This window comes from Belonocnema kinseyi, chromosome 9 (genome assembly GCF_010883055.1).
Source record: "Belonocnema kinseyi isolate 2016_QV_RU_SX_M_011 chromosome 9, B_treatae_v1, whole genome shotgun sequence".
In the NCBI taxonomy this organism is placed as follows: Eukaryota; Metazoa; Arthropoda; class Insecta; order Hymenoptera; family Cynipidae; genus Belonocnema; species Belonocnema kinseyi.
Window position 1 is genome coordinate 49,909,456 of NC_046665.1, and position 11,770 is coordinate 49,921,225.

Genomic DNA, 11,770 nt, shown 5'->3' on the forward strand with positions numbered 1-11,770 from the left:
AGGGTAAAACAATCACTGGTGAATATTATGCATCATTATTAGAGCAGCTGAAAGAAGAAATTTAAAAAAAACGACCACATTTGGCGAGAAAAAAAATTCTCTGTCATCACGACAACGCCCGAGTTCACACATGTTTCGTTTCAATGGCTAAAATTGAAGAACTAAAATTCGAATTGGTCGAACACCCACCGTATTCACCAGAGTTAGCCCCCAGTGACCTTTTCTTATTTCCAAACTTGAAAAAATGGCTCGGTGGACAGAGGTTTCCAGACAACGAAGACGTCATTGCCTCTGTAAGTGCTTATTTTGAGGAACTTCCGAAAACGCACTTTTCTGAAGGATTAAAAAAACTTGAAAAGCAATTGACCAAGTGTATAGAGCTCCAAGGAGATTATGTTGAAAAATAAAAAAAAATTTACCCAAAAAAAAATTCTTTTTATACTTCATTCTAAGGACTTATTGAACTACCCTCGTGTATATATATATATTGGCCATTCAAGTTTTTATTGAAAATGTCTTTTTTGATGAAAATTCAACTACTTTGTTGAAAATTGGTATTTTTATTTAAAAATCAAACTAGTTCGAAAATATATCTACTTTGTTAAAAATTCGCCTTTTTTATAGAAAATTAATCTGTATGGTTGAAAATTTATCCGCTTGATATAAAATTCAACTATTTCAGTTGAAGATTCATCATTTTGGTTGAAAATTCATCAGCTTGGCTGAAAATTAATTTTTTAAATTGAATATTTAACTATTCCATTTTTAGTTGAAATTCTTTTTTTTCTAGTTCAAAATTCAACAATTTGGATAAAATTTGGCCTTTTTTAATTAAAAATTCAACTGCTTCGCTGAAAATATACATATTTTGTAATAAAGAATCCATTTTTTCTTGGTAGAAATTTATCTTTTTCTTTGAAGGTTGATCCTCTTGTTAAAAAATTCTTCTCTTTGTATAAAAAGTCAACTATTCCAATAAAATATTGATCATTTTAGTTGAAAATTTGTCTTTTAGGTTGGAAATGAAATTATTTGATTGCAATTTAAACTCGTTTGTTAAAAATAAATGTTGTTGTTGAACATTCATTGTTTTAATTAAAAATTCATTTCTTTGGTTAAAAAATTAGATGTTTGATGAAAAACCTTTTTTTTTATTTTTATTTTTTTTTTGGTTGACAATCTTTTTTTGAACTCAAAATTATTTTAACTCAAAACTATTATTCTAGTTGAATATTCCATAATTCTAGTTAAAAAATCCAAATATTCTAATTAATTATTTACAATGCTATTTGAAAATTCATAACTTTGTTTGAAAATCTAACTATTTTTTAAAGTTATTTTTTTGTGCGAAAAGTAATTTTTTAAAAAGAGAATTTATTTTAATCTAATATTCCATAGCTGTAGTTGAAAATTCATCGATTTGGTTGAATATTAATTTTTAGAACTTAAAATTTGATTATTTATTTTTGGTTGTAAACTCAAGTGTTCCAGTTAAATATTCGTAATTTTAGTTGAAAATTTATTCGTGTGGTTTAAATTTAACTTCTAGTTAAAGGTTCATAATTTTGTTTGAAAATTTATCACTTTGGTTGAAAATTGAATTATTTTGTTAAAAATTCGTTTTTTTCAAAAATTAATTTGCTCGACTGAAAGTTTAACTATTCCATTTTTGAAAAAAATTGATATTTTTTAATGGAAAATTCAAGTATTTGTTTCAAATTTAATTTATTATGCCATGTTTTTCTCTTTTGTGTTAAGTGAAGTTTGGAATAAGAGTTATGAATTAAAATAAATGTTTATGTTTTGCAGAAAATATGAGTACTTTATTTTTAATTGGCCGGGAAAATTGACAAATTTAACCGGGAAAAAATGGGAAATGATCTGGAATTTGAAATCGTCCGCCACCCTGGAAATGTTATTTTTCCACATTTTTTAAAGATATGTTTGCGCTGTGATCCCAGAAATGAAAACAATAAAATTTTATTATTAATTACAGGGCCAGAGTGGATTGGGGCCAATGAGTTTTGATGGTTTCGGCGGGCACTCGAAGCCTGAATTATTCCCAGTTGCTTCAAAAGTGAAGAAACCAGCAGTGAACGATGCCGTGAAAGCAAAAAAACCGAAGTTGGATGATAATGCGAAACTCGCGGATTTTCTGATTAATTTGACATGAAATTCTGAGGATATTGAGATGGATGCCTGTTACGTTTTTGCCAATTTAAGCTTAGAGTAAGTCCATGGCTTAGAAAAATAGGAAAATGTTTAAATCGCATTTCAAGATCTGCAGTCAATACCAGTGAAGATATTTTCTGACTTCAAGAAATCAGTATTAATTACTTTTTTTTCTGTCAGCGAAGACGTGAGCAATACCAGTTTTGTAATATTTTTTATTGACCAGTTTTTCTCTTTACCGAAATCTGTTCCAGTGTGTAAACTATTTGCGCTTTGAATATTAATTTAAATATCCCTGTGAGAAGTACAAGCATAGAGGCTTCAGTCTGATACTCAAAATATACACAAATATATTTAAAATGTTTTAGTAGCATTATTTTTTGTTTTCAAAGTCAAGATAAGGAAAGTTATTTTTTTTAACTTTCGAAAATGTCTATTATAAAGCCTAGAGCTGGTTTCTTGGAAATTATGTAAAAACATGTTGACTTTCAAATTTGTCTTATTCTACTCTATTTGAAATTAAGGATTTTTTTTACAAAATATTCTGCGAGAAAGAAGATCGATTTTAATATATTGACTATTGATTTTCGGGAAGAAGTTCTTGCTTTTTTTAATAATAGGGTAAGGCTGGAAGCTTTTATCCAGCACCGCATCTATAATCAAATTTAAGCTCTTAGCTGTATTTAATGCTGAGAATATTAGTTTTAAGTGAAGTTATCTTTGTATTCTATGACATCGTTAATCGGTAATAAAAAATAATTTTTATAAAGCCAAAATCGAGGAGAAACCAGATCATTAATGACCATTTCTTTAGAAAAAAACTCGGTTCATTTGACAAAGTTTTGTTGTGGATTTTACAGAAAATCTTATATGATTCAGGGTAGCCGCTGAACTGGGAAACCGGAAAAAGACCGAGGATTTTCTTACCGGAATTTAAAAAAATTGTGGAAAAATCCTTTCAACTTTAATTTTAACCGTTTTTTAAATAATTAGTTTAATTTTGATCTTTTTAAATTATAACATTGAATTTAGAATGCGTAATTCGAAAATCTTTCACTTTAAAAATTTTCCATTTTAGATTTTTAATTTTTTAAAGTAAATTTCAGTTTAAAGAATTTTAAAATTCAATCTTAAAGACTTAAACAGTTAAAAGTTAGAAGAGTTTAAAATCGAAGATTTTTGTAGGAAAAAAAAAACATTTTTCGTTGATAAACTGTGAATATAAATTAATTAATGATTTTTTAAGTTGAATTGTACTTTAAGATTTAAAAAGCAAGTAGTAATTGATTGTACAAGATGATTTGGAATCAGTTCACAATTTTAGAATTTCCAGATGTTAACGTAAAAAAGTTTGAAATTTTTCAATTAAGAAAAGGAACAGTTACCTAATGTTTAGAAATATCTTACTTAATTTAACGTCAGGAATTGGTATTCAGAAGATTTGAAAAAATTCAAAATTACTTAAAAATTTGAAATGATCTTAAATAATTTAAACGTGTCTACGTAAAATTGAAAATGGTTTATTTTTTATTTTAATAAACTAATTTTAAGAGAATATTTAAAAAGATTGATAAAGTTTTACAATATTGTCAAAAATAAATTTGGAAGATTTTAAGAAAATTTCTTTGATTTAGCAGAACTAAAAAAAAAATTTGAAAAAATGTAAAACATCACGTAGATGTTTCCAGACTTTGAAATAAAATTTCTAAGAATTTTAAGGATTTTTGAATTATTTAAAATAAAAAGTAATTTAAGTTTTAATTTGAACAAGGGATTTTCTATTTTTACCAATTTATTGTTGGAACTGGAATTTATCGAGAATAATAATAACTCTGATTTAGATTAATAATTCTGAAATTTTCGAAAAGGAACGAAATTCTGCATTGTAACAGGAAATTTTTCCAACGAAATCAAATTCTGAGTTGAAACAGGGCATTTTCAAATTTTAAACAAATCTGAGTTGAAACTGGTATTTATCCAGAAGCATTATAATTTGTCTTGGAACAGGGAATTAAAAAATCCAAATAAATTCCGAGCTGGAACAGGGTATTTTTTTTAATGAATTATAATTCTAAATGGAAATGGGATTTTTTTGAAAAAAATTAAAATTGTGAATTTGAATTTATTCAGTAGAATAAAAATTCTGAATGGAAAATTGAAAATTTTAAACAAAAATGTTAATACTGAGTTGCAACGTGGCATTTTCGAACAAAATTTAAATTATGAATTGGGACCAGAATTTTTGCTAAAAAATTCCAATTCTTAGTTGAAATGGAGAATTTTCGAAAAGAATTAAAATTCGTGATTTGAACAGGGATTTTTACAAAAGAATTTTATTTCTGTGTTGAAATGAAGAACTCACTTTAAGAATTAAAATTCTGGATTTGAACTGGAAATGTTTAATTTTCAACCAATTTTTCTAACAAAATTTTTATTTTGTGTTGAAACGAAATATTTTTGAAAGAATGTAAATTATGAATTGGAACAGGGAATTTAAAAAAAATTCTAATTCTTACAATTAGTTGAAACGGAGATTTTTCGAAAAAAATAAAAATTCTGGATTTGAACAGGGAATTTTAAACTTTTAATTAATTCTGAGCTGGAATGAACTATCTTTGAGATGGAATTAGAATTTAAAATTGTATAATTCTGAACATTTTAAAATTCATTGACTGAGTCTTCAATTTAGAGCATTAAAAATGATAATGTGGATTTATATTTTTGAAACTGAATATGAATCTTTGAACTCTACAATTTATAAAAGCATTTAATTTAAAATTGTCCAGTTGAAAAGTGTTAGTAGTTTCCATTTTATACGTTTAAATTATTGAGCATTTGTATACAAAATTATTGAATGAAACAATTTTTAAACTTCAATTTTTTAAATTTAAATTTCAAGAGTTTTACTTTCAGTGCTTTCATTTGCAGTTTAGTTTTTATTACTCCGAATGGTGTAAAAATGTTTGCGAACCCGGAAATTACCGGGAATTTTTTTCGTTGATTAAAAAGGCCATCCTGGTAGTGTTATCTTTTGATATTATGATATAATTCATTTTACAATGCTTAATTAAAAAAAAAAAAATTTTCCGTTTCACACTTAAATTTTGAAGCGTACATGTTCCATTTAAAGAATTTTAAAATGCAGTTTTGAAGACTTGAAAGATTGAAATTAAGAAGCGTTTGAAATTTACAATTTTGGATAAAAAAACATTTTAGTTTATCAACTGTGAGTATAAAATGTAATGAGTTTTCATATTCAAACTGTAAGTTAAGGCTTAGCAAGCGAATAGAAATTAATTTTACAAGATGATTCGGAATCTGCTTGAAATTTAAGAATTTTAAGATTATAACGCTAAAAATTAAACTGCTTTAACTCATAAAAAGGGCATACTGGGTGTATAACACACAGCGACTTATTTGCGCTTTAGCAAAACGTACCAAATTCAAGAAATTGAAACATATGGCGCCAGATTAACAAATTACATGAAAAATTATTTTTCTATGTCATTTTCACATAATTCTGATTTTTATAACTCTTCATACGCAGTTTAAGATCAATAAAATAATTTAATCACGTAAAGTACGGTGTTTCATTTTTCATTGAATTGAAGCTTTTATTTTCCAGAATAAAAATTTTTTTGGAATGAACATCATAAGGTTAATTTTATCTTTGAAGTCCCGTATCTCGGAAGTATTCAGGTAAAATTTTAAGTGAAAGTATAAAAAACTTAAAAAGTTATGAATTTTAGAGTGAAAGAAGTCATTTTTTATTTTTTTTTAGAAAGGATTTTTTTTAACTACTTTAAATTTCCAAAACTGTTATGAAACATTTTTTTCCTTCAACTAGATAGATTAAACATCATTAATTGTCTTTTTTGTCAAAAACTATCCAATACCGTCGGCATTGGCACACCCAGTATGCCCTTTACGTAATTTTGCGGAAGTGTGCCCTTTAAGGGTTAATTGGAAAAGGCTCAGTATTTAAACATATTTAAACGCCCGATTGAAACTATAAATTCTTTTAAATTTAAAAATAGGTTCAAAATGATTTATTCAAAATAAAAAATATTGTTTTAGTATAAAATTTAAATATTTAAATTTTTGAATTGGGAAAAAGAACAACTGCTGATTATTTTAAAATATTTGTTTATTTAAAATCAGTAATTATAAATAAACTATCCAAAATATACCAAAAAATAAATAGTAAATATGGAGCACCTATTATTTATAGAAAAAATTTGAATAAGTTGAAAAAATTGGTCAGAACAGATTCAAAATTAATTTAAAATTTGAAATGATTTCAAATAATTTAAAGGAACGCATCATAGAACGCATTCATTCATAGAAAAATTGAAAATGGTTTTTTATTTTGAAAAATTGATTTTAAGTCAATATTTTAAAAGATCTAAAAAGATTGTCAAACTCGTCATAAATGAATCTGAAAAATTTTAAGAAAATATTTATATTTTGCAGGGTTTTACAATTTTTTTAAGGGAGAATTCGATTCATTTTAAAAAATGTGTAGAAGTTCTGAAAAAAATCCAAAACAATTTGAGATTTGAAAAAATGTAAAATAACATTTAAGTATTTCGAAATTTGAAAATAAAACTGAAGATTTTTAAGGATTTTTAAACTGTTTAAAATAAAAATAAATTAACTTCTGATTTAAGAAGTGTTCAGTTTATACCAAAAATTTAATCGCTCAGTTAATAATATTTCTGGTTTAGAATTTCTTAAAATGATTTTTAATGTTTTAATGTCATAGACCGACATAAAAAAAGTCAAGCGAAGAAAAACTTTGCTTTTCGAAAGCCCAAGAAGATAATCATATCAAATTTTTGGATTTTCTTGAAAAATCTAAAATTCAAATTTTGATTGCACAAAATTAACATTGAAAATAAAAAATTAAATTTTTCGAAAAACGAGATTGAGCGCGCCTAGGGAGCGCGACGGTTGAATCTCGCGCATCGCGCTCGAACATAATTTCACCTCGAGCTTCGCGTTCGGATATTTATTCTTTGCATTTGGAATGCTTGAAAAAAACTTGATCAAAAAGATCTCTTTTAGATGGCAGTATTTATATGCATCTTCATATTCTGAATTGTCTAATTAATTAAGTATAGTCAAAGATTAAGTTTCTCAAAGCTCTGTAGGCTTTGAGGTAACAATTTTTGTTAATGCATCTTCTTTGTATCCTACATAGTTTGTCCAAAAAATGGAATTTTTTATTTTCCATTATTTTTTGTGCAATCAAAATTTGAATTTTCGATTTTTGAAGAAAATCCAAAAATTGGTTATGATAATCTTGTAGGGATTTCAAAAATAAATGTTTTTCTTCTCTTGACTTTTTTTCATATCATGCATTTTTCGGCTTCAAATTTTGATTTTCGGTTGATTAAAAAAATTTTGAAAACGCTATAACTCTAAGAATTTTCTTTTTATCGAAAAAAGTCGTTTGGATAAATTGTTTGTTCTTTTCAATACTATAAATATCCGTACATAGAATTTCCAAATTCAGAAAAAACTGGTCTCAAAAATTTTCAAAATGCCCTCACTTTTTGAATTTTTATCAAAAATGGCTGGTTAACGAACTCGTCCTTTCTTTTAGGACCTAGAAAAAGTGCGCCAAAGATGGATTTGATTCGTTCATTTTTTCGAGAGTTATCGTGTTCACGGACGGACGGACGGACAGACAGACAGACAGACGCCATCGTAAAAATCTGATTTTCAGATTCAGGGGTTCTCAAAACGTGGAGATCCGTTGAAAAAGTGTGATGCCAAATTTCCGACAATTCTAATACTTTCTCAATCATAAATGATGAGAATGTAAAAAAAGATGTAACAAAAATTGTTCACCCGATAAAGACCTACAAATTTGTTATGAATCAATTTTTGATAGAATGTCTAGTTTTGGTTTTAATTATAAAAATTGCATTGAAATTAAAAATTAAAACTTTATGGAAAAACGAGGAAAGGTACGAAAAAAAATTGATAACGAAATTTGTTCACCCAAAAAAGAGATACAAATAAAACATTTAACTTTGGAACCAAACGACGCAAAATAATAAAAAAAGTCGTAAGCGAAATTATACTTTTTGAAAAATGGTACAAAATTTCTTTTAACGATTTTTCAATAGGACTCCTCATTTTGTTTTTATTTATCGAAAGTAGCATGCCGAAAATAAAAAATTCCAATATTACGCGAAATGACTCCAGATTCGTAAAAAATCGATAAAAAAAGTCTTGTAGGATATTTTGTGTTATCCATAAAAAATAATATGATAATAAAATACCTATTTCCAGCATAGAAACGAAAGATAGAGAACAATTTCTGAAAAAGGGATTGTAGTTTTTTCATGAATCTTAAAGTAGTTCAGAAAATATAAATTTACAAATGTATCAAAAATCGAGCACCTAGCGCGAGTGTCACGATAAGAATGTGCACCTCAAAGTCTACCGAGCTTTGAGCAACTCAATCTTTAAATATACTTTATTAAGTTGAAAATTTAGAGCATTAAGACACATGCAAGTACTTTGATCTGAAAGATATATTTTTTATAAAGTTTTATTTAAGTATACCAAATGCAAACAAGAAATATTCAAGCGCGAGATTCAACAGACGCGCGTTCTAGGCGGGCTGAAACTTGCGAGCAGATTTTTTCGTTTGAGGGTGTATCATTTTATTTAGACGTTCATTTCCTTGGTTAAAAATTTAAGAAATTTAGTTGGCAATATTTTTTCTTGTTGAAAATTAATTTTTTTTTACTAAATATGCAGTTATTCCATTTTTACTAGAAAATTGATATTTTTCACTTGAAAATTCGCTTATTTTATTACAAAATTGTCTTTGTTAGTCGAAGAGTCAAATATTTTGAAAAAATGCATATTTTTTATTGTATATTCAACTTTTTCCAAAAATTCGTCTACATGACTTGAAAACCCAACATTTTGGATAAAATTTTTTTCCTTATTGATTGAACAATTTTAGCTAAACATTCAATTCTTTTCTCGAAAATTTGCATTTTTCGGTTTAATTAGAAGGTTTTTATTGAAAGTTTAAATAATTTTTTGGTGGAAATATCATATTATTACAAATTTTGTTTTGAATTTATTATTTTTTCTCAACGATTCATCAGTTTGGTTGAAAATTGAATTCTTTTGTTTAAAATGCGCTTTTTCTTGGTTAAAAATGATTATTTTAGCTAAAAATGTAATAATAAAATTTTACATTAATAAACCTTAAATTTTTGTTAGTTCTGTGATATACGCAATTCCGAGATTCTTTTTCACTGTTTTTCTACTGAAACTCAGTTCTGAAATTATGTGTGTCAATTCGTCGACATTCCTTTCTTCGGGATATTCAAATTACATAATTGGCACTGCGGAAAAGCTACAAGAATGCTTACGATTTTCGTAGCACACCTATTTTTTAGAGAAAAATCTTCTCTGTGAATTTTTCTATGTAAAGACATTGACAGTTTAGTCAATTGTTTTTTTATCATAATCACAATTAATTTATAACTTAGTTATATTTATCTAAAGTTAGTTTTTAAATTCCAAGTTTCTTTTCGGCCTCAAAATGTGCGAAGGGTGTTCAAAAATCCAAATTTATAGTCCAAAGTCGGATCTTGTTAAAGCTAGCAGAGATCGTGATCATAATGAATTTTTAACAACACCTTCATATAATATCACAAGCATAGACGAAAGACGAATGAAAGAAGTTGATGATTTTTATCAGGTAATTCATAAAATAATAAAAATGTTTGATTTTCCTCAATTTCTGAATATATGCTTAAAATAAAGGGGGAATAGGGTAATAATTCACGAAAAAAAGGAATATATTTCCTTTAGAAAATTAAGGTTGGTGCCATATTGAATTCAATATGAAATGCATTAAATGTCTCAGATCTCAAGTCGAAATATATTGAATTTTTAATAAAATACCTGAATTTTTATCCAAGAAGTTGAGTCGTTATATAAAAAAATCAATTTCCAACAAAAAATAGAAGTTACTTTTTCAGTTTAAAAATATAATTTGCAATTAAAAAAAAAAGTAATTTTGAAGAAAAAATATTTTAATTTTAAATAATAAAGACAGTTGAACAAGAAAAAAATGCTTAATAAATTAGCTGAATCAACAACCAATCTTATTCAGCTTCAAACAAATAGTTGCATTTTTAATCAAAAAGGAGTCAATTTCAATCAAAAAGATAAATTATCCAAAAATGAAAGTAGTTGAATTTTCAATTAAAAAAGATCAACTTTGAATCAAAAATGGAATTGTTACATTTTAAATTAAAAAAGTTAATTATAAAGGGAAGTTTCCACGAAAGATATAACTTTTAATTAAAATTTTAAATCTTCAACAAAAAAATGGATTTTTAACAATAAGGATAACGTTTCAACTAAGCAGTTGAATTTTCAACAAAAAAAGATGAAGTCTCAATAGAACAAATAATAGTTGATATTTCAACCAAAAAATATGTGAATTTGAAATAAAAAAACAGTTGTATTCAACCGCAAACGACGAATTTTCAACAAATTGTCGATTCCCTCCAAAAAAAGTATGATGATTAATTTTCAACCAAACAGTTGTATTTTTTTAACAAAAAAGATTAAATTTCAACCAAGAAGATCATTTTTCTACCTACAGTATGAATATTCTCCACAGAATACATGAGTTTTCAAGCAAGTACTTGAATTTTCAAATAAAAAAGACCAGTTTGGTGCTTTTAGCTTCTTCCCGTATGAAAAAGAAGTATTGGTAAGTATTCAGCAGCGATTATGAATGGGTCTTATCTGATTCAGATCTTTTTGATAGAAAATTATTTTGATTAAATTTTTTTTTAAAATTTGATTTAAATAGTTTAATTTATTTGCGAAAAAATAGTTAAATGTGCAACTTTGAAAAAAATCCTGGCATACATAGTCTACTCTTATTTATAGACTATTTATTTTCAGTCATTTTAATTCATTTCGTTGAACCTTGTTTTCGCGTGTTTGCATCACATCACATCTGAATATTAAAAATTTATTTATATAAGATATTTCAAACATTAAAAATTGAATTTTTTCTCTTAATTTATGTATCTAAAATCTCGTTATCACTGAATGTGAAGAATTAATAAGTTACCATCTTTAGGTTATGAAACTTTGCATTCACCTTATATCAATCTGAAATTCACAAAAACTATCACTCACGTTTCGTTTTATAGAAATTATCTTTAACGAAATTGCGGATATTTATATCCTAAAGATTTGGATGTTTGTGATGCAAATATATATACCCATAAGAAATATTTCAGGTTAATCAATTTCATTCAAATCTATTTACTCAGCATTTTCACGAATGGGGAATGGCAGATTTAAAGCACCATGCCAGTGATCCCAGATCTGAAACGAGACGTGGTCCAATACTATGACAGGTCTATGTCCATGTGAATATGGTAGGAGACAATATAAATGCCTGGGTTGCGCGCGCAACCCATTTCTCCTTTTCTGAATTTGAAAACTCGAAGGTGCACGATTGCCGGTCGGGACACTTCGGCGGTTCTATTTATATCTCTATCTGCTTTGAAATAAAATGAAGCGATTGGGA

General features: G+C 26.5%; 2 protein-coding genes across 2 annotated transcripts in view; both read left to right on the forward strand.

The window, feature by feature from the left end:
* Nucleotides 1-2,943, forward strand: part of LOC117180124 (E3 ubiquitin-protein ligase TRAIP-like) — a 45,400-nt gene extending 42,457 nt beyond the window's left edge. The window contains exon 7 of the mRNA XM_033372468.1: nucleotides 1,997-2,943. Within this exon, the coding sequence (XP_033228359.1) occupies nucleotides 1,997-2,173 (177 nt within the window). The 3' untranslated portion in view covers nucleotides 2,174-2,943. The remainder of the gene's footprint in view (nucleotides 1-1,996) is intronic.
* A 6,769-nt stretch (nucleotides 2,944-9,712) lies between these two features.
* The window catches only part of LOC117179813 (protein FAM166C-like), a 16,200-nt gene continuing 14,142 nt past the window's right edge, over nucleotides 9,713-11,770 (forward strand). The window contains exon 1 of the mRNA XM_033371943.1: nucleotides 9,713-9,910. Within this exon, the coding sequence (XP_033227834.1) occupies nucleotides 9,752-9,910 (159 nt within the window). The 5' untranslated portion in view covers nucleotides 9,713-9,751. The remainder of the gene's footprint in view (nucleotides 9,911-11,770) is intronic.